The 23,907-nt window shown below is 39.3% G+C and overlaps 1 protein-coding gene across 1 annotated transcript; it reads left to right on the top strand.

Moving 5' to 3' along the window:
• Nucleotides 1-15,184: 15,184 nt before the first annotated feature.
• Nucleotides 15,185-23,547, top strand: PSMA1 (proteasome 20S subunit alpha 1). The gene is given in 12 exon segments (XM_036384835.2): nucleotides 15,185-15,215; nucleotides 15,218-15,280; nucleotides 15,283-15,296; nucleotides 16,175-16,219; nucleotides 18,383-18,484; nucleotides 18,978-19,081; nucleotides 19,852-19,940; nucleotides 20,157-20,227; nucleotides 21,089-21,218; nucleotides 21,834-21,913; nucleotides 22,613-22,717; nucleotides 23,198-23,547. Coding segments are annotated over 12 exon segments (891 nt in total). The 3' UTR covers nucleotides 23,255-23,547.
• The last annotated feature ends 360 nt before the right edge of the window (nucleotides 23,548-23,907 follow it).

The raw sequence follows: 23,907 nt of genomic DNA, 5'->3' as shown, positions 1-23,907 counted from the left end.
ATTCTGAGAAAGATCAAAATCAGTCTGAATCAGGTCATTTATTGGGAGGGAGAGGGGAGAAAAAAATGAGTTGAGTCTTTCAGTCAGCTTCCCTCATTTCCAGGTCTTTCAGATACCCATTTTATTGACCTTAAATCAGTAAGACAGGTCCTTGTTAATTAACATTCTTTTAAATTCTGTTAAATTGCTAAAATTGCATTATACTGTCAGCAGGCATAAAATAACCCAGTAAAGAAATTTGCTGAATTATACCTCTTCAGGGTCTGGCCTGTTTCAGCACATGCTTGAAGATAATCTCAACTGTTTTGCTTGGCTCTATTATTCCATTCAGTTTTGGGCATGAAAATCTTATAGACCTTAATGTATTTAGAAAATCATCAGACTTTAATGCTTTCTTATGGTAAGTACTGGACAAGGTTGGACCTTGAAGAAAACAGCATAAACAGAGTCACTAATGGTTTTGTTCATAGTTCAATAAAACTGGAACCTTCAGCTTGAAGTATCAGGCTGCAGACAAATAGTGGGGATATGTACAATATCTTACCTCTTGAATAAAAAAAATCTGGACTTTTAAGCTTTCTGGTCTTCTCTATTGTTTGGAGATTAATTTTAGTTTTTAGCGTTCAAAGCAACAAAGGACTAACAAGACAGTTTATGCAAGCAAATCTCCAGAACAAAAACATGTTCCAAAGAAGGAAAAAATGTAACAGAATCCTGTAATTGTGACTTAGTAATTATATCTGCTAGAGATGCCACATGAGATTAAAAATACAGCAAAATTATGCAATTAAGCTAATTAGCTCATTAATGTGGAAGTATTTTGTCATTCTAATCACAGAAGGAATTCATCTGAGTAAAAAAGCAGACAGGAATAAATTGTGGTAGGAGACAGAAATTGTCTGGTTTAAAATTGATAAATTTGTGTGGTTTATGTCTGTCCTCTAAAACCTAAGCACCTGCATTTCTTAGTTAATTTTATTTTTATTACTTGTTATGGCCAAGTTGCTGATCACACATAACCTAAGCCTTCTGTGTTGTTCAGGAAGCCATCACAGGCAGTGAAAGCGTTCCAGTTTCAAACAACTTGGCTCAGTAATTTTTCCTATTTAAGTCTACTTTTGTAGCTAAAAGTCACTTTTGTTCCTCATATAATACAACAGGATTGCTTAGCATTTGTAATCAATACTGTGTAAAATTGCAGGAATTCATCAGCCTGCTCTTAGCATCTTAGCTGAAAGTCCTGTTGGCCATTTCTTCATGAAGTTGTGCCAGGGGATATCTGGAAAAGGTTCCTCACCCAGAGGGTGTTTGGGCACTGGAACACTCCCCAGGGCAGGGCTCACAGCACCAGCCTGACAGAGCTCAAGAAGCTTTTGGACAATGCTCTCAAGCACAAGGTGTGACTCTGGGGTGTCCTCTGCAGGGCCAAGAGCTGGACTTTGATCCTTGTGGGCCCTTTCCAATTCTGTGAACCACAGTGTATTGAAAGCAGTAACCATTGAGACAACTCAGAATTTACCACATAAGAAGCTGCACACTGAGTGAAGTGAAATGTTTTTGTAATTCTGATGGGGTTGCTGCTTTTGTCACCTCTGTACAGCACAAGGATACAACCCTCAATATTTATAAATAATCCAGATGTATTTAGTTGTCAAAGGCAAACAAATGGAGGTAAAGCAGTGTCACAAGATCAAGTAACACATAAATGACTGGATCATTTAACTCAGCTATTTTTGTACTCAAAACTAGTGCTTATCATCCTAATGCATGATGTTACAGTAAGAGGAGGAAGAGGTAAATGTGGAAATGTTTTTAAATATTTCCAAGATGTGTATTTTTGTTAGTTGATATTTTTAATAAGTAGGATCTTTTAGAAAATTGTTAACAGAATGTCTGAATTGACTACCTAAGTAAAAATAAGGGTATGCTATGGAAATTTTATAATTCTAAATCTAGATAATGCAAGTTATTAACTTCTGTTGATTAAATGTTATGTGCTTATTTATAGCTAAAATGAGCCCAGCATGCTGGTATACAAAGTAATGGTGTAGAAGCAGCCATGTGCACCTGCTGGACCTTGCAATGAAAGGATAACAATTGACCTTCAATAGCAGAAGCAGCACATTTCTTCCATTGCTTTGGAGTTTTTTTGCATTTGAATTTACAACAAACTTTGAGGAAAGGACCTTGAAAGGAAACAAACTGGACACAGCAATAGGTTTTTAGCAGAGCTGATTAGGGAAATCCAGAAGTTGACATTATGATATCTTTGCACTTATGCTCAATTAGTAGTAACCAGCCAGCAATGACTGATGCTTAACATAAGAAACTCAAACACTGTACGAGCCAAGAACTGTGTTTCAGTTTACATCATTAACTGAGTTCCTATTTGTCATGCACTTGCAATATCATTTATGCCATTCCATAATGTTTCCTGTTGTGATTGTTAAATTATATGTCATCTAATCGCTCTCTACAACTCTCTGAAAGGAGGTTGTAGCCAGGTGGGGTCAGCCTCTTCTCCCAGGCAACCAGTGACAGGATGAGAGGACACAGTCTTAAACTGTGCTAGGAGACGTTCAGGCTGGACCTGAATTTGGAAACATTTCTTCACTGAAAAGGTTGTCAAACATTGCAATGGGCTGTCCAGGGAGATGGTGGAGTCACTGTCCCTGGAGGGGACCATGGTCTGCTGGACACAGCGGTGATAAGTCAAAGGCTGGACTTCAAGGTCCTTTCCAATCTAAATGATTCTGTGACTATGTAAAATTTTATGAAAGCATGGAAAAAACTGTCTCAAGGGTTTTTGTGTAACCTGAAAATCTGTCTACTTCAAACTTGACGGAATTTTATTTACATTTGGAAAAAATACTAAATCGATTGCAAGTCATATGAAACACATATATCTTATTTTCTTATAACTACTAGTGTAACACTGACCATAAAATGAGTTACAGATGCTTTTATTTAGTCAACATTCAAATATTTTTTCCAGAGCAATAGATATCACATAGTAAATTTCACTGCTACAGCATTCACTAGCACTGACCTACAACAAACTACACTGCTATATTTATTTGAGTATTTTTTACTGCTGCATTAAAAATGTTTTATTTACTACAATTAGAATGTTTATTAAACATGAATACTTTATTATGCCAATATATTGCTAGAGAGAAAAGCATAGTGAGCAAACAATTTAAATTAGTAAATGAAGTGAACACGAACCTGTATTACCCTTTATTATTTTTTACTTACTGATTTGTAAAAGTTGCTGGTTTGTAATCTGTTTCTCTGTGACTGCTGCTAATTACAAAGACTAAAATTCATAATAATTAATGCCTAGTACCAGTGTGTGCTTGGTAACAGTTTGAAAGTTTGTGATTCTGGGCCACTTTGGTATTTAGTACTTAATTATTGTAGGGCTTATTGCAAAGTAGCAGTTTCCTGAATGTAGGTCTCCTAAATGTATGCAATCTTTGAGATTTAAAATACTACATACTACTTTCATTATTTGATGTCTGAAAATTACAAAAAAAGCTATGTACCAGGAGGTTACCCAGATACCAAAGCAGCTGAGTGACGCACTTTAGCTGAAGTTCTTTACATCATATATTCAAATTGCTGCTGTTAATTCTGAAGCACTTTTGTATCAAAAAATGATCATTACCTGTCAGGTGGTACTGTTAATGTTCGGGTCTAAACAAAATTTTATGATCTTCAGTTTTGGCCTTGATTTCTTACTGTGAAGTTGTTTAAGTAGTCCTGATCATTAAAATGTTACATACTTGGCATATTTGCTTTCTTTAATGCTGAAAGTGAGGAATACATCAGCTACACACAAATTAAGTTTTGCTTTTATTTATTGCCATGTCCCCTTCCCATGATGGATGTAATTTTTTTATGTGAGTTCTGAAAGGATTGGAGGGGAAAAGGACAACAGCATTCTAGTTTTAAGGAAAAGTTTAGTAAAATTTTCAATGCTTTCTGATATATTAGAAGAAGAAAGATATTTTTCAAGACTGAATAATTTAGTTGTTAAAAGGTACATGAGACAGTTGTGGTGTTAATTGAAGTCCTGAGATGTATCCTACCCAGTTACCCTCCCTAATCAGGTCTCCTCCACAAACAGGTCTGTACCAAATCTAATGCTGAAATTAGCATATATCTGAACAGAAAAACCTTGAATTGCTGTAAAATATAATAATCTGGCATGCAAATGAAAATAACTAGGTAATTTTCAGCTTTTCAGTTGAGAGGCCTAATTCTTTACTGCCTGACAAAACAGGCCTTAGAGAGGATAGGCAGGATACAGCTTTAATATATATAAATCTTATACTCAGGCTTCGGACAATAGTTATCTATAAACATGCTTCTGAGAGATCTAGCTAAAAGCCTTTTTTTTATAGTATATAGAGGAATATATTGACCTGGGATGTAAGTGAAATGAGTATATAATTGATTGTTATATGGTATAGGTTCCACTTGCCACAGCAATATCCACAAGCACATTTGTTTAAGTTTGATTTAACCTGAAACACAGATAAACTACTTTTATAAATGGACATGATGGTTTAGAAGATGTTTGTGAAGTCAGGCCAAGTTTTAAAGTTACTTGAAAAGTTTGTATCAAGTGACAAAATGACCTGCAGAAGTTTAACTTACGTGAACCTAAACCAGTAGAATGGGGTACTTCCCATGAATTTTTAATTGCTTAATCACCAGGAATAGTGCACAAATGCAAATGTAAAATTTTTAGATATGGAATGCAAACAAAATGTTCCAAGAGTCAAAAGCTCTTTCTTCCAATTAGAAACCTCCCATCTGTTTTTCTTCCTTCCCCACCTTTTTTCCCCTCTGCTTTTCACTTCATTTTTCAATAGGACAGGCTACAGGACTTGAAGAGCTCAGGCTATAGGACTTGAAGGGCTCACTTCTTAAAAAGCTTTCTTGATGATTAGGAGTAAGCTAAAGATACTTTGTTTGAATAAAGCAAAGGTTCCATACTCCTTATCAGCTGATCTGTTTCTGTTCACCCTGAGAGCCTTATCTGTACCAGTGCTCCAGGCCAGATAATCTTACTAATGGCAGCAGGGTGTAGGGGGATACAATATAAGAAAATAAAGGTAGTATAGAAAGCAATCTTACCCCTTAAGGAATTGCAGCAGAGCCAATTATTAGAGATTGGGAACAGGCCTGACTTTAACAGGCTGCAGCTGTAGCCAATAAGAAGAGTGTTATAAAAGAGTGGATTGGTTGGTTGAGGGGGGACTGTAGTCAGTTGGCTATTATGAGATGAAGGAAGAGTCAGTGCCTAGAGGAGCTGCACTATGGGGAACATCAAGGAGGTATGAAACTCTAGCAGTATAGAACCTTTGCAATGTAATGACAATAGGAGCTTTGTAATGTAGTAATAACAGCAGGGGAGGGCACAAGTATCAGCCCCCCTGCATAATGACAATGGGACAATAAGCACAAACCTATTTCTACTAATTGAGTTGAAATGTCCACTGAATCAAAATGATTTGTCATTTCATACATTGTGTAATGCTGGCTCCCACCTGGAAACTTTTTCTGTTTTCTTACAGCTAAGAGGGTTTTGGCTGCTGCTGGAATTTTTAGTCTACATTTTTTGGGTAGAGGGTCTTGAGAGGTGCATTGATCTTAGCAATTGTTTCCTAATCTCAGATGATCATTCTCTTTACACTAATAGCCAATATTCCTTGGCAACTTTCTCTTTATACCCACTGAGATCATTAGCACTATTGTCAGGAGCATTTGTTAATTAGGTTTTGGAGTTCTTCAGGACCAAATATCAAAGTACCTTATTATCTCACCAACACAACTAGAGAATTGCTTCTGAGCATTGTTTCAATCAGATTGGGCAAGAGCAGCATTCCAAAGACAAAACCCCATACTTGGGACTCTGATTTCTGAATGAGACCTTAGCATGTCAGCTCCATGACCACTGTGGCAACTGGAGAAGCCGTTTAGATCTGCAACATCACATTATTTGTTTTCCAGAGCTCCCTAAAACAGGCTATTGCCTGCTATCATATAGTTTAAGGAAAAGATCTCCCTGTGATCAGCATCTTCAGCTCCCCTCCTGACATCAGAAGTACTTTTCAAGGCTGCTTCTCTAAAAACTCAGGAGTTACTTGTGCTCCATAAAAGACTGGACTCTTCAGCCTCATTTCAGTTCCACATTTGGAACTACCTTGTGTGCTTCTCAAACTATATCCACGTGATCTTTGACCATCTGGTGACCTTTATCAGATTACTGCCTAAAGATTTTTGCCAGAAGTTTGACACTCCAATTATTGAGGGTCATATATCATCTAGAACAATCCTGCAAGCCTCACTTGACACAGCAGGGACAGCAGTCTGGGCTTTCATGGCTCCTTTATTTCTTAGAGAATTTTCTTGGCTTCTGTTTTTCCAGGAAGAATAAAGCCATTATGAAAAAAGGGATTCCTGAGCATCCTTTCCAAAGGACCATTCCAAAGGGGGTTGAGCTGGAATATCATACCAGAAGTAAGCAGTAGTGCTAGGAAATTACTTACTCCTCTACTGGTTGTTTAGTCAAGTTTTGTCTTTTCTTAAAGTATAGACTTTTTCATGGATGAGTCTGAGGAACTTTATTTTTTGAATGTTCATCTACCTACACATTCTCCCAGGTCTTTGTAGCAGACTCTTACTTCCTTGGCTAGAAGTTGTGTCTGAGAGACTTGAGATGGGAAGGAGGTATGCTGTCCTCTCCAGAAGTAAATATATCATGTATCAGACACATTTGCTAGCAATCTGCCTGGGTTCTTGAATGAGCTGGGAAACAGATTATGTCAGTCAAGCATCCATATCACATGCAGGAAGTCCATGCCAACGTTCTTGAGACTTTTCTACAAGGAATGTGGTTAACCAAGAACTGCTCTTTCCATGGATGTGAAAAGGAAATGCCAGTCTTTTTACTCCAGAGTGGCTTCCAGGCTCTTTTGTAATCAATTGTTAAAGGAGACAAATGCATTCATGTCCCTTTTTATTTTTTTACAGCCCAGAGTGATTTTTTTTTTTCTCTTCAGAGAAATACCATAATTAATAGAAGAACAAGTAAAAGCCAAATGTATTTGGCCAAGTAAGCTTAATTTTCTATGTGACACACAGGAAAGACTTCTTTCTTGTCTTTGTCAGGAATTCTGCTCTATTTCTAAGTTCTAGCAGCACAATCTATTTGACTGCTCTTTTAGCACTGCACTTCCAGACTAGTACCCTCCTTGGTTTTGTTCCTACAATAGTGATTGTATCTTGAAAGGTTTGCTAGTTTATTTTTCTCCTTTATCTGCTAGTTTTCAAGTAGGTTTTGAGTATCATAGTTGTTTCTTCTGCTTCTCAACAATTTGGAGTGGAGAAATGTCAGTTGAACTCTGAAGTACTTGTGAATGCTCATCACAAATCCTTCATAACCCAGCCTAATCTTAGAGTATTAATTGAGAAAGAAAAGGTATAAAAGAACATATACAAAGATAGATATATGTTTAAAAAGTTATCAACTATTTTAAGAAAATACCTTAAAATGGTGATAATGTTTATGTAGCAGTGCAGATTGAGAAATGGCCTTTCATGAGCTGAGAAACATTCTCTGAAATTCACAGTCGCTTCACTTTGCAGAAGTGAGTGTATGAGTTCATCCCTGGCTAGAAATCAGAGAAAGTTGGTCAATTTCTAACCAGTGCTCAAAAGTCTGCTAAAGGAGAGTTAAACCCCTCCCAAGAATGAAGCACTGCTGTTGTTTTACTGGTATACTGCACTTGCACAATGCTATGTTACTAAAAACTTGGTAAAAATACAAGTGTGCATAATGAAGTTGTTATAGTGTCAATTCCTGACCTATTTTTCAATTTCTTTCCTTCTTTGTGGCTAATCAGATTTAGACCAAAACCCAGAAGACCATTCACAAATATGTAGCTGGAGGGTGATACTCAGTATCCAGATTAATCCTTTAATACTCACCAGGCAGATATTATGATACGGAATTTGGAGATTTCATCATGTAACTGTTAGATTTAAATAAAAGTGGAAATACAATATATTTTATATGCTTTCCTAATTTGTTTTAAATTTGGCATGTTCAAGATCTAAGTGAAAGTGTGGCTATGCTGAAGTAAGTCAAAAAACCCCACTGGTAATGCTCTCAAGAGTGTAACCCAGAAACTGGATTTTAAAATCCAGGTTGAATATATTCTGAAGAAAGCATTAGTGAGTCTGATTTGTATTTTGGAAATATATACTGATGTCACTTTAGAAGAAAGCTACAATATGAAAGAGCAAGCTACATACACAAGTGAAAGTTGGTTATTATTGATAGGGAAGCAGCACCAGGCAATACACAATGTAATGTGAAGTAAGAGATTTTTTTGGATAAGATCCTAAACAAATTAACTTAATGTTTAGCTTTAGAGGCAAAAAGAGTATTTTTGTCTGAAACTAACCTAAATAATGTGCTGAGTGTTGTGTACAGGTAATAGTGAGAATACAGAATTTGATAAAAGGAGCATGCTGTTTGAAAAGAGATTATTTTGTAACTTTCACCCATGTGATTTTCTGCAATACAGAAAGAAATGAAATACAAATCCATTCATATTCACTGCTTGCTGTGAGGCAAGAAGGTGTCCAGGGCTTTCTGGTAATTGTATTGATGTAATGCATTTTGAATTGCATAACAAAAAATTGATAGCCCCTATCACGGGTCCCTTCAAAATCCTAAGGCATGCGTTCCATTTTCAAACTGGAAAATATCTTCCTGTGCTTATTGAGTATTATAAAACAGTTGAAGGGGTCTATGTAAGTACAGGAATAGTCTTCTGATTTCACAGTCTTTTCCTTTTTCTTTTTCTTTTTTTTTTTAGTTTCTGTGCTCCAAGTATGGAACCTTTCATTTGGTAACAACTTTTATCTGAATAATCATTATTCCCATTTGCTTAATGATGTGATAAACACAGCTTAAAAAATATTTTCGTGCTGTGGAATCTGTTGTGAATGAGACATCTGTAGTCACTAATTTATTTGATACATACTTCCTAGAATTAAAACCAGACATGGAGATGTGTGACTCTGTGCTGATATGTTAATAACAAATGCAGAGCTCTTTAGATACTCACTCAAGGCAGGGTTACATCAAGGTGGTCTGGAATTAATTTAAAGCCCTTTTGGCCCATCACTGAATCCTTCCAGGGACCAGGCATAGAAGCCAAGGGTTGTGCCAAATACTCTGGATTTAGAATTATCCTTACATCAATGGAATTTTTTCATAATTTAAGCATGTGTGATGCAGTGTCTGAGCTCCGTGATCTGTCCGAATTATTGCAGACAATGGACACAGCAGTGCCAGAAGCTCTCTCACATTTGTCAGGACAGGCTTAAATTTCTGCTTGCTTTGTTGTTAGTTTAGGAATAATTGCAATAAGGATGACAGTGCCAAACAAAATTTGTTCTATGAAAACTGGGACATACATGACAGCAAAGCTGTTAAAATCCATGTAGCAAAATTAGGGGCTTGGCAAAACATAAAAAAAAACTCTGGCTGATGACAGCAGGATTTTTAAGACTAAAGCCTACTCAAACATCTATTTTTTCCTGCATATTAATTCTCTATTGATGTCTTTGCTAATCAAAAACTCAATCCACAGTAAGAATAGGCTGAGTTGCTTTTCAAAAGATGTGGTCTACAAATACCAGAACCATTGCCTAAACAGTAACAATTACAATGTTTATCTCTCCCACAGAACTTGAAAATGCCTGTAAAGAAAAGTGTCACATCAATCCTTAATGCTTTGCCATGGTAGGTCAGTCCTAGGGCATTTTCTCTCTCTTCTTTTTTTTTTTTTATTTTAGTTTAATATCCTCCAGAAAATTTGTTTCTGTATGTAAATGTCTTTCCATTTTTCAAGCAGAAATTTTTGGCACCAGTAGATGCGGCAAACATCTTGTGAACATTTTATTGTATGATCTACATACAAGCACTCATTGTAAAATATTTATGGCATACAAATGCATAAGTAAGAAGGTAATACTTTGTCTACTCATTAATTTAATATGACAACAATGTTGGTGGTAAGGAAATGGGATCCATTAGTGGTCTCATGGCTTCATTTCTGTGCCACGCTGTTATTTCCTATTGGTGATGATTCTTTCATAGGGAGAAATTTTGAACCTAACTGAGATAGTGTTTATTAGTGAATCTGTTCACCATTCTGTCTCAAAATGTTATATATCCACTGCTGAAACTTCGATGACGCTTTGGTTTTGATTCAGTATACTTAAAAATAGTTCCAACAATATGAATCAAGAGAGCAGTTAATATATTTGAAAGAGCTTATGCAGCTTTATGCCCACTGAAATGGATCTTTTATCCACAGAAACTTGGTAACAGCCATTCTTTTTCATTGAAATGAGAAGCTTAGCAGACTTTCTGATAACTGCAACAATATCTTTCATAATGCTCCATAAATTATGATAATAATTCTTCAGTTGTATTTTGATGACTCAGGCAATTCTATGTATGCTGTTTAAATCATAACTTCTAGGCTAGCAAGCAATTTATAGCTCAAAATATATTTTTCTTGTAAAATAAAAGCATATTATACAGAAACTCTTCCTCACTCAGAGTGAAGAAATAAATTTCAGGTCCAAGAAATAACCAGCAATAATGCCCATCTAAATTCATCTCTAAATATATTGTTGGTCCCCATTCAAACAAGAACCTACAAATAAAAACTATTTCCATGACCAGGATATGCTACAACAGCTCTGCTGTGTTGAACCTTGTGCCCTTGTTTGTTCCAGAACTGGACAGAAAGAGCCAGACTCTTTCCTGCAGCTCTCTTTCCACAGGGATTATTTAAGCCTGCTTTCAGCATTGCCTGGTCTTTCCTAGCCAGCTTTGATGATCAAGCAAGGTTAGTTGCCCTGTAGGCCTGTCCTGAAAAGGTCAACTGACGTCAGCCCACAAAAGCTAGGGATTAAAAAAAGTAAGGAGTGGACTTTGAAATGTGTGTAACACATTTTGTGACAAAATAACATCTTCTGTGACAAAATATTCCAGTGATTTAAATTGGTCAGTACTTTAAAAATGGCAAAAAAAGCCTTTGGCAACATGAAGGCAAGTTTGTCATAGAGACTGAAATGTCTGCATCTCTACTAATGTGCCAGCAAAAGAATAGGAAAGAAATCTAGTATAATTTATATAGAGAGGTTATTTTTTTCCTATTTACAGTGTTAATACAAAATGATAGGTTTTTTTCTTTTTAAGGACTTCTAAGATTGTCTTTAAATTATTGTAAAGACAAGTTGGTACATTTATAGGTGCTGTCAATTTTTTATTTTTACCCTTAACCTACTTGATGAAAATGTCATCAAATACTACGTATGTCATACACTAAGGCTTCCAATTAATTAAGTAGTCTTGTTAACATATATCTATTAATGAAGCAAATCTCTTACCTGTATTAAATCCAAATATGGACTGCTCACATTGTCAAGGCAGTAAGACAGTTCTCAAAATAACTTAGTCAAAATGCTCAGTCCTGAACGCATTATGACAGCACTGCTATTTGTGGGCAACCACTTGTCCATCTGACAGGAGTGGCTCTGTGTTCTCTCTGGGATCTCTCCTTCCCCTTCTCCAAGGGGATGGAGGCACTGCCTTCATTCAGTTTGTATCTTACTCTGGCACAGCAATTTTCTTCCTCCTCCTTTGGCAGTCTGCTGTGCCTAAGCAGCACAATGTGCAGCCCCTGGGAGTGCTCCCAGAATGTTACCACTGACCTCAGAGGAGCCAATCTTTTGCCAAAATACTCCATCTAACTACAGGAACACAGCACACAGGGGTTAATGTGGGCTGCTGGTGAGTGGTATCCCAAAAAGGGACTTGCAAGAACGTTGTTTCCTCTCGTGAATCAGCAGAAGCGGAGGCATAATGGCCTTGCCTTTCAGTTGCTGTACATTAATCTCTGCAGAGCAATGCCTGTCATCGCTCAGATGTCAGATGCTGTTTATAACCCTGATGGAAACACAGCATAGAATAAAACAGGCTCATTAGTTTCTCTTGAGACTGTATATGCATGGTTTAGGTTAGCTATGCTTTCACTGCTGCACTGAGCTCAAGCATTGCAGCAGCAGTGTTGGTAGCTTGGACAGTTGTTTAGTCTGTGAATCTGTCCAATATCTCCAATGTCAATCTCTCAATGCATGACCAAAAGCCTGTGGTGTGTTCAGGTGCAGAGGTTTCCACAGCACAGGAATGACAAGACCCAGAAGTAATGGGGTCTGCTTTTAATGGCACCCTGTACCAGCCCTGCAGGACAGAGAAGCATTGAATCTATTCAGCATCTCTGTGCCAGCTGTGATTTGGCAAGAGTTCAAAGCCTTTCCTGCTATTTACACTGAGAACTTCTACTCCTTACTGTCATCCTTTACATGAAGTTATTCCATAATTTGAATCCTTCTTTCTACTTTTCCCAGTGCCACATCATTTCAAGGGGGGAAACGAGTCACGGCCGATGTTCAACAGTGTCAGATGCAGCATGGATTTATACAAGGGCACAGCAATGCTTTGTTTCTTTCTCTTTCCTAATCATTCCTTACGTTTAGTTTGGACACTACTGGGCACTGAACTTGTGTATTAATTGCTCCAAAGTCATCCTGGTTACCAGGTTGCCAACTGTGACATTTAAGGGGAAAAAAATATTATTTTCTGTGGAAACCCAGGCTACCAGGAATATTTCTCTGTCTGCTCTGGTGTGTCCTGACCCCCAGGGGAGCACTGACTTTGGCCCTTATTCATGGAGAAAGTTTCCTAGACTTCAAGATAGACTAGAATCCACAAATTGTGAAATAGATCATAGAGAGCAGTGTAGGTGTATCACTTCGTGAGGAATTTAGCTTTTGGGATTTTTAGTATGCTGTGGATGGAGGCAAGATGGAGGGCGCAGGGTGTCATCCTGGGTTTCTGCTTCATGCTTCTTCCTTCTTCATGGGTTTGGGTGGCATTTTGTAATTGGGCAAAAAAGTCTCCATTGGGGGCTCTTTGGGATCAGTTATTGGGTTAAAAGGGTAAATAATCTAGGTGTCAGTTCTTAATTAAATAGTTTAGTCTTAAAAGACCTTGTAACAAGAGATTAGCACAGCACAAAATGGCTAACAATGAAAAGCTGCCCAACTCACAGTAGTGAGACTGTTTTACTGATAAGAAATAACACCTGAATCTGAACATGAACTACTGTCTCAAGCACCTTCAATGCAGACCCAGAGAAACTGATAGTTTTCTCCTTAGGTTTTTTAATAAGTAGTTCATTTAAATGAGAGGATAGTTTTAGCTTTACTTTTCAGTCCTGTACTCTTTTACATTGTGATGTCTTGATGTAATATATTGATTGCTGCTTGTCATTCACTTTTTCACTCTGCAATTAAATTTGTAATATATGCAAAATACTTCCCTTCTGGTGTGATGCCTTTGTTATCTGAAAAAGAGCTATTTGATTCTGCCTTGTTGATTTTGCCTTTCTCACCTTCTGAATCAACACATACATGCTCAGTTCAAATACTTTGATGAAGAATAGGCTGGGTGCTCTTTAGCACCAGCATGTCAGGATCTCTAGCTGGTCAGAGTGACCCTGAGAAAAGTTAGAAAGTCTCTTTTCCCAGCCCAGCGCTTGAAAAGAGTCAGAGCTCTTAATTTCTCGCTCTCAAGGTTGTTTATTTATTTATAAATAGAATTCACAAAATTTTTTCTCCTGTCCTGCCGAGGTCTGCTCAGCACGGCAGTCAGAGGCATTCCGCCTGCCCCCGGGGCGGTGTTGTGTCTTTATACTAAAAACTACATATTATAATGTTTACAATTACTTTCCAATACCTATCACCGATGTTAGACAGTGAGTTTCTACTCTAAACTAATCTAAAAGTGCCAACATCGCAGCAGAAGATGGAGGCCAAGAAGAAGGAGGAGAAAGGTTGGATGTGCCCAGATCCCTCCATCTTATCCCCCCTAAATCCCTATTCTAAAAACCCCAAAATCTACTTTTTCACCTTGTGATAAATTCACTGTCATGGCTTGCAGATCTTCATCTAAGGTTGGTAACTTGCTCCACGGGTCATAATCAAAACCACACAGGCATTTTGGGCTCTGTGCCAGGGTCTCTTGAGCCCCCTGGCAGAGGTCTTGGCTGCTCAGGACAGCCAGAGGGATGTCCTGGGTCCTGACACCAGCACATGGAGGTGAAATCACAAATACACCTCCAACCTTCTGGCTTTAGCCCTGCCTCTAGAGGTCTCGTCCTGAGCCTAAAGGGCAAGAAGGAGCATCCAGAAGGAAGTGAATGACTTCCACGGTAAGCATTTCCCCGTCCTGGAGATTATTCCTGCCTCCCCATCCTCTTGCGCTGCTGCCCTGGGAATACAGAGCGCTTGTGCGGCATAGGAACTCCGGGCCCTCCCCCCTTCCTGCTGCCGCGGCACCCCAACCCTTCCCTCCGGAATAAATTTTTAATAGCTGGACATCTGCTGAGCTCGGGTTTGGCTGTATCTTGTTCTATCCATCTAATAAAGGGGAAAAGATTACTCGGGAAAATACTTCAGTTGTTACTTAATAAACCTACAGCGGTTCATACGGCTTCCAAAAGTTCTTTATTTACGCAGCCATTACCAATATTCTTCACGAAGTTTTACAATCCTGCCTTTTTATCGCTAAAATCCCGGCCGCTGCCATTCCTCGCTGAACAAATACAGAACAATGGGGAGCCTTGGCGTGGTTTAGCCGTCTATAAAAATTAACGCGGTTTTGCCAAAATGAGAGGAAATGTCTGCGTGTGGTTCTGTTCCGCGGGCGGAGTGAAGGGAGCTGTGTGGGGAGTCCCCCATTGCCGTAGGAAGTTATTGGGGAGCGCCCCTCGAGCACAGGCTGCGGGAGTATTTACTGCGAGCTCCAGGACACCCGAAAGCTGCTCAGCTCGCCTAATAAAATGTTTATACATCCTGTTCCCACGCAAAAACGGTGAGGAGAGGAAGTCGTTTCCGAACCAAATAAACTTCTTTATTCATCAGAAAGCCTAAAAATAACAAAACAAATTAGGTAACTTAAATCGCGGTTCCAGGAGCCGCCTCGCCCTCAGAGGCAGCGCGCAGGCGCGGCCCATCGATGATTCGGGGCGCGACTGGCGCTGCCTGCCCGCTCCCATCCCGGAGCGCTCGCTGCCCGCGCTGCCCGGAGCCGCCCGGAGCCGCCGCCGCCGCCGGCAAGCAGGACCATGGTGAGGGGCGCCGGGGCGGGACAGGGCTCACGGCCCGGACACGGCACCCCCGCCTCCTGCCCAGCCTGCCCAGCCGGCGCGGGGCAGCCGCGAGAGCAGGCGGCGGGGAGCGGGCCCGTGAGTAAGCAGTTCCCGGGCCACGCGGGGCCGCGGGCGGGACTGGGCCTCGCTGCCGGCGTGAAAACGAATGGGAGCGGGGAGCGGGCCCTGCTTCGGGGCTGGGACAAGAGATCTGAGGCCCTGTGAGGATCCACGTAGATATCTCTGCAGGGGTCTGGAGCATCTCTGCTGTGAGGAGACTGCGGGAGCTGGGCCTGTTCAGTCTGGGAGAGAAGGCTCAGAGCGGATTCATTAATGCGTACAAATCTATCAGAGGGGGCTAGGAACTAAAACAAAAGAAGTTCCACCTCAATAGAAGGAAAACCTTCTTTACCCTGAGGGTGGCAGAGCACAGGAAGGGCTGCCCAGGGAAGCCATGGAGTCTCCCTCTCTGGAGACATTCAATCCCACCTGAATGTGTTCCTGTGTTACTGCTCCTGTGACCCTGCCTTGGCAGGGGGGGTGGACTGGAAGATTTCTAGAGATCCCTCCCACCTCACAGTTTGACAGAAGGGATTTAACAAAGTAAGAACTTGTTCACAGGAAGGGTGGAGTCACCATCCCTGGAGGTGTTCAGGGAGGCTGGATGTGGCACTCAGTGCCATGGTCTGGTTAACAGGATGGTGTTCAGTCACAGATTGGACTTGATATATTAGAAATCTTTCCAACACTATTGATTCTGTGGTACTGGGATTCTGTGGAAACAAGCAGAGTTTCCTCCCAGGAGCACTCTGTTAGCTTATTAAGGATACTAATGAGTTTTATTTTGTTCATTCCAGTTTCGCAACCAGTATGACAATGATGTCACGGTTTGGAGCCCGCAGGTAAAACCTTTATGCACTTGCTCACTGGGGTTTTAACTTGCTTTTTGGGTTTTCTCACCTCACAGCAGTGGTATTACAGTCACAAAGGTTGTGCTCAGGTGCCTGAAGCTTCCTGCAGGCTGCTCCCGTCTCCCTTTGTAGGCTGTAGGTGCCCAGAAAGCCCTCACTCAGCACATCCCTGTCTGCTGATAGATGAACCTGAGTGCTGCTTACCTGGGCCTTGTCCCCTCCAGTTGCTTAAGGCAGTTGCTTTCTAAATGTACCTGTGAGGTACAAAAAAGATGCTGTCATCTTTGGGTGGTTGGACAGGATGATCTTGTAAAGGTCCCTTCCAACCCAAACCACTCCATGACTCTATGATTCATTCACAGAGCTACAGTAAGTTGGTAAGTGAGGTGTACACAAAGCATGAAACAGTTGCAGTCTCCCCGAAGTTAGGCCATTGCTGGATCTTTGTCTCTTCTGTCCACTAGATAATATGGGAAAGGAACTATTTAGTTTATAATTGGGAGGTGCAAGTGAGATTTGCATTTGAATTTGAAATTTTACTACCTCTGAATCAGTTTCACACTCAGTATTGTTACTGAAAACACACAAACTGTGTGTTCTGAAACTTTCATAGCTTGTGTTGAAAGTAAATATTCTGGAATTTTAAAAGCCACTGTCAGCTGAGGTACTTAATATTGCCTCTTTTCTCACTATGGGTATTTTAAGACAGGATACATAGAGAAAACCAGAGCCTTGGAAGAAAGCTCGTCTATATATTCAGCAAAACTAGAGATTTATTTAAAATGCAAGTAGCAAGTTGTATTAGTATAAAGCTAATGTATCATTAGTTTGTGGGTTTGTATTGCTACTGAATTCTTCATCATGTACTACTATTGCTATGTGAAATACAGTGCAACAGAGAGTGTTCTTTCCATTCTCCATGAAGACAACTTTGAATATTTCCTTTTTTTGCAGTCAATACCATGATACATGTAGGTGCCTTTGAGCTGTTTTAATCCTTCTTAATGATTGTGTTTCTCTGGCAGGTTCTGTATGATAAACTTTATTTTTTTGTCTTATCTGTTACTTTAAAAGTTACTTTTAATACTGTAACATTCTCTTGAGACTTTTAGCAGATACTGCAAAATATCAACAGCACAAATTTCTATGTTTTTCTTAAATTGCCTTGGAAATATTAATAGTGTTGGGTTTTTTCTGAAAAAAATACATTTAAAATTGCTACTGTGCTGCAATTGCTGCTCCATCCATTCTTGCAGGTGAGGCAGTGATAAGATGCCATAATAGTTTTTGGCACTGTTAATGCAGGAGCAAATCATGCTTTATTGGGAAGTATTTTCAAATATGTTAGATGTTTTCAAATAGTAAAGAAAATGAAGTAGGAGATTTAAAAACTTGAAGTAGTTCCACATTTTTACAGTCTTGCATGTTGTCTTCCTGACAGCTGACAGATTCATGTTGGACAGGTTACTGTGATTCAGTGCTGTTCTTGGGCAGGAAATATCCTATGTTATTGAAATTCCAGTTACAGTAGGGGATGCAATTGGACATTAGGGTCTCTCTAGTAGACTTAAATAAAAACCTTATGCCAAAAATCCCCAACAACCTATGGAAAGGTGTTATCCTGTAGATGATCCCTTGCACATTCACCATAACAGCTACTGTGTTCCACTCTCTCCCAGCTGATGGGATGCAGCTCCATGGTGTCCATGCTCGCAGGATAGGAGTGCCCATGTTGGCTGTCTGACATGGGCTGGAGTGCTGGAAATGGGAAAACCCTCAGTGCTTCTGTTACATGGACATTAAAGCTCCTGGCCACCTCTCAGAGCTTGTAAGGACTTAATTTTCTTTGAGACCTCTACTCCTGTTTCAGTCTTGGCTGCAGATGGCCAATAACTTGTTCAGAAGTTACTGGGGAGTGGCTGGTGAGACACAACAATTGTGTAAGACTCATTTCTGCAGCAAAGCCGATTAAAAGTTAAGTGTCCAACTTCAGCTGGAAGTTCTGTCTGTCTTTGAATCACGTGCTGATTTAACCTGTCATGCAGTGAGTGTCCCCATTGGGGTGGGGAATCAAAGGTCTGAGAATGCAAAATTGCAAGCTGATTCAGAGGATTGATAAGAGAGTGATTGACAACCTTTGACTTGGTTTTGCAGGGCCGAATTCATCAGATAGAATATGCCATGGAAGCGGTGAAACAAGGCTCAGCTACTGTGGGGCTGAAGTCAAAAACACACGCTGTCCTGGTGGCTCTCAAGGTAACTTCTGAACTCTGGTCTCAGTGGGGACAGTATTGTTCATGGAAAACTTTTGGTTTGGCAAATTAGTTTTGTGCAGTCTGTACTTAGACATGAAATATAAATGCAATTGCAGATTCCCTTTGCTTGAGGACTGAAATACTTCCAGTACCTATGCAAAGCAGATCTTCACAAAATGGTGAAGGAAATTAGTAGAAGATTGTTTTCCTTTAACAGATATGTTCCTCTTTTTTTTTTTGTTTTCATTTGTTATTAAGCAGTAAATCTCTTCCTTTCTTTTCCCAAAACTTGGGTGAGTGTCTGTTCTTTCTTTTGTTCTGAGAGAACTGAAGTGGAATTAGGTTTTTCTTGTCTCCTGCTGCAAGTTTATAAATTTACTTTTTTTTATTGTTTCATGAACATATTCAGTTCTTGCTGTAAATGTTAGCAGATTTCTCCACAATGCTTGGCAGACTGTTCAGTTTGCTACATAGCTTTCTCCTTTTATGCATAGAGAGCACAGTCTGAGCTGGCAGCTCATCAGAAAAAAATCCTGTACGTTGACAACCATATTGGTATCTCCATTGCTGGACTCACTGCCGATGCAAGACTCTTGTGGTGAGTATCCTGCTTGTTGACATACACAATGCTGCAATAATGAGGGAAAGTTCATTCAGACTATTGCAAATGACATTTTCTGCTTTGCTAAGGATTAGTCTTGAGTTGCTGCTTAATGTTGTCTTATGCCAAAGACCTCAGTATGAAATTCTGGCAAGTTTTTAACTAGTTGGCAGAAATCTCATTTGTTTGGCCTAAAATTTTGCTCTTTGGTTTTGTTACAAGTAAAACAGTCCTGTCTGGTTTCCTCAGTGTGATTGGGTTTCCAAGCAGTCTGAGAAAGTCCATCATTTCTTTTCCTCTGGCAGCTGCCTCTGTGTACACACATTTGAGAAAGTTATTAAACACATACAATGCTGTTTGTGTGGGCTTCAGGGGGGCTTGCTTTTAGCAACATTGATCAGAAGGGGTGGGAAGGATTTCTGAAATAGGTTTTAATTGCTGCAATGTCACAAAGCAATGTTACCATTTAACCTTGCCATTTCTCCAGAGGATCCATCTGTTGCCTGCGTGAACTTCTACTTTCTCTGCATTTGTATGGTTGAAATACCCAGTTTATGCTTTATCAAACCTGTGGTCAACTTTCTCAATAACAATGATAGGTCATGTAGAAATGAAATCATGGAAAGCCTCTGACCCTTTTTCTCAATGAGCAGAGCTGAAACAAAAATGCTTACCTTAACAAAGCCTTGAGAAAAAACCTCATTGTGTCTTTGATCTATGCACTGATTTGAATTCTTAAGTTTTTTTTTTCTATTTTTGCTCCCTAGCAATTTCATGCGTCAAGAGTGTTTGGATTCTAGATTTGTGTTTGATAGACCTCTTCCAGTTTCTCGCCTAGTGTCACTAATTGGAAGCAGTATCCTTTTTTTATACACTTGATGAAATGATTTTCATCTATCACAGCTTAAAAGTTGAAAAAGTTTTTTGGACAATTCTTCTTTGTTCACACTGCTTGCGTATACTTTTGGAGAACATCCCATAAAGATGCATTTTGGTCCATCTCTGCTTGGTTTAGGAGAACTCTTGGATAATTATCATATAATTTTGAGATTGTTTCCTTAGCTTTCTTAAGAAACCCAGATTCCAACCCAGCGCTACGGCAGGAGGCCCTATGGAGTGGGACTGCTTATCGCAGGCTATGATGTGAGTAAGCTGCTCTGGCTGCTACTGATCTGCAGGAAAATGTGCTCAGGAAAACTTCATGCAACAAATAGATTTTGAGAGGGAAAGATGGAAGAGGCAGACTCGAAATTCTCTAAATAAGAAAATAATTTTCTGTATTGTACCCTAAAACATAACTCAGAAGTGTTAATTAATAGCTAATCCCACCTACACTTACTGAGTATTTTAAGGTGCAAAGATGATATTTGTTTATATAAATATTTTGCAATTGATTTTGGATGCTTACAAACTATTATTTTTTAAACTTTCAGTAAGAAAATGGATGTGGAAATCACCACTGCCCTCTCTCTCACTTGTTTAGCAACATTTTGCTTAATGCAGCACACAAAGAATCTCTGTCCTCAAGATTGTTGACGTGATGATGGTTGGAGGAAATTATGATATTGCCTGAAATTTTGGATAGTGTGGTCTAGTTACAGCAAGTTTTTACTTTTTTGTAGATAAGACAGAATGTGTGTAAAATACATGCTGCAAGCCATGAAGTAGGGAGCATACTTAAGCACAGTGCTATTTGTAAAACAGAGAAAAACACTTTTTTGTGCCAGCCATCCTGTCCATTTAGAAGCTGCAGATGAGCAAAGTGGAAAAAAAAGATGTTTTGGGGTTTTTTTTTAATTGTTGTAGTTTTTTAAACAACAGTGTTGAAGGAATTGCATAAGATCAGTGATCTGATCAGCAATATAAAATATGTTTCTGTGTGCACATGTAGGTGTGATGTACCATGAAGCAAAACTCTTTAGAAAATGTCATGCTCCAGCAGCAGAGTTGGTGTGAATTTATATTTGTGTAACATTCTCTGGGGGTTTTCTTCTCTCTTTGTAGGATATGGGTCCTCACATCTTCCAGACTTGTCCCTCTGCAAACTATTTTGACTGCAAAGCAATGTCCATTGGTGCTCGTTCACAGTCAGCACGAACTTACTTGGAGAGGCACATGACTGAGTTCACTGACTGTGAGTAATGGAACTCTCTCTACCCACTGGTGTTCATCAGTTCTGCAGTTTGTCTCCTGCTGCCTCTCCATCCTTTTGCATTGAGTGAGATGAAGATAAATTTTGTGAGCCAAGTTTGGCATAACTGTAAATCTGCACGAAGACAAAATTTCAGAGAATATGGTTGAGATTTTCATGTGGATGTTTATTACATCTAATGGAAAGAAAAGCTGTGAAAAACATGAAAAGCCTCTCCTCTTTTTAACCCAGGGAAAGTGTTTCCCTAGCAGAGCAGGGTTAGTATGTCAGGGCGAGTATTCAGGTGCTGCATTTAAAGTGGTGAATTTATTTTTGTATGGGATGATGATGAGGAACCACTGAATACCTGCTTGGGGGAAAAAAACTTGAATCAAGGCATGGGTCAAAAATGGGTGCACTTGACCTCAAATCTAGGGGAAGGCTGGTTTCTCAAGAAAAACTTTAATAACCAGCTCTGCTCACAGAGGAGAGGAGGTCTAGGAGTCAAGTTGACCTAAGGTGATTTTGGAGTTGTCAGCTAGGATTAGGAAGAAAGGGAATGAGTGTTTAGAGGTAATACCATATAGTTTGTCAATGTCTTTCTGATTCCATTTTAAGGTAATCTAAATGAGCTAGTTAAACATGGACTGCGAGCCCTGAGAGAGACTCTTCCCGCTGAACAGGATCTGACCACCAAGGTAAGGACCAGGTCTCCTTTGCCATTGTTACTTGGAAGTAACTGTGACAAAATTCTTGTGAAGTATGGTTGGCACTGAAGCTTGGAAGCTGAATACTGGTAGATAATAATATCTTCATTTCATGTCACCAGTTTATCTACTGTTCTGTGTTCATCTCAGAATTAAGTTTCTTCACAAAACCAATGCTTTCACTAAATAAGGCGTTGTTTCCCTGGGCTTCACTCTTTCTTAAGCTTTGATCAGTGTTTAAGATGCATTACCTGCAGCTGTAGAATCCCAGCTTTGCATTGTAAGCACAGTCAGTAATTCACCTGGGCAGTGGGTGAAGGTAATGCACCAACAGTTTATAGAGCATCCAGCATCACAAAGCTGCACAAACTTTTGACAATTAATTGAGGACCTGTTGAAGAAGAAAATTCTAAGGATATCTAATTATCTACCATTTTCTGTTTTTTTAATCTTAGCTCACCATGTTTTTTAGAAGTCTTAAAATACTGAAAATCAAAATGAAATTAAAATAGGCAGTTTTAAGAAATTGTGTGTGTTGTTAGACAGGATTCAAAATGAATGAAATTGAAACCCTTGAATGGCTTTACTTAGAAGATTTTTGAATATGATAACTTTTGTAAGTGAAAGCTGTAAAGCCAAAGTTAATTGCAGGAGAATGCTTCTCACTGCTTCCAACCCTTTGCTTGACAGAATGTTTCAATTGGAATTGTGGGCAAAGACATGGAATTTACCATCTATGATGATGATGATGTAGCACCATTCCTAGAAGGTCTTGAGGAGAGACCACAGAGAAAGGTGAGTGGTTCAGATATGAATAAATAGGCTCAGTTGAAATAATTAGATATGATTACTATGTTTAACATAAATTTAATAAATCTACTACTGTAGCAGAGTTTTAGGAAGGTGATTTTTAAAATACGTAGTTATTATATGAACACTCCATAATCTGAACTGGTAACTCAGATGCTTATTAAATCAATTTATGCTGGATTTATGCCAGGCTATTCCAATATCATCTTCTTTCCTCATCTCTGATCAAGTATGAGTTTTCACTGTTTTGCAGCGGAAGTGGTTGCATATGTTTCTCATGGCCTTAGCAAGACACCTCTGTAGTCTCCTAATTACCAACTGTGCTTAATTTGGATAACAGTAATTTGTGAGCTATTGCCTGACACAAGCTGCATTTACCACTCATGGTCCTCCAGTGGGGATAAAGCTGATTTGTCAAGTGGTGTCTTCTGCCTTCCTAAAATGTTTCTTTTCCTTCTCTCTAAGCCGGTTCCGCCTGTTGAAGAAACCGTGGAGAAGGCAGAGGAGCCCATGGAGCACTAGTTGGTGGATGAGTTCCTCTGTTAATGTAAAATTATCCAGGAACATTTATCCATTTGCTGGTAACTTTATCCTCACCTATATATATGTTTTATGACGCTACATTCTGAGGATTGCTTGTAAGGAAAGAAACCAACCAACCCACCTACCCTTAAAAGATAGGGGGACATACCTGGGTGTAACTTGGACAAGAAGGGTATAATCATTTTCTAAATAGTACATGATACTGTTTTATAAAGAAAAGATACTGTTTTAACTCATAAGGACAAGTGGAAATAAATAACTTTCTTCTCGGAGTCTGCTGTGAGTTTGGTTCTTTTTCAGTCTGAAAAAAAGCTATTCACAAATAGCAGTGTCATATCAAGGTGCCATTCTGTGTCTGACCATTTGTTAGAGTGTTTGTTTACCATGTAGAACTGAGAGGATCTTAAAATGCCTATGAAACCAGAAAGTAGTCATGGAGCATTTCCCTGTGTCAGTTTGTCCCAGCTGAAAAGGCATGCGTGGTTGTGAGGCTGAAGAAGCATGAAGCTGACAACCAATTGTAGTCAGGCTTTTTGGGGGGATTTACTCAACCCCAGCTCTTTTACAATGTCAGTGTTTCTTCAGAGCCATCAGCCAGCCTTGGGGCAGAAAAGAGCTTTTAGCTCCCTGAG

Source organism: Molothrus ater, chromosome 6, assembly GCF_012460135.2.
Source record: "Molothrus ater isolate BHLD 08-10-18 breed brown headed cowbird chromosome 6, BPBGC_Mater_1.1, whole genome shotgun sequence".
Classification (NCBI taxonomy): domain Eukaryota; kingdom Metazoa; phylum Chordata; class Aves; order Passeriformes; family Icteridae; genus Molothrus; species Molothrus ater.
This window is presented reverse-complemented; position numbering and strand designations above follow the sequence as displayed.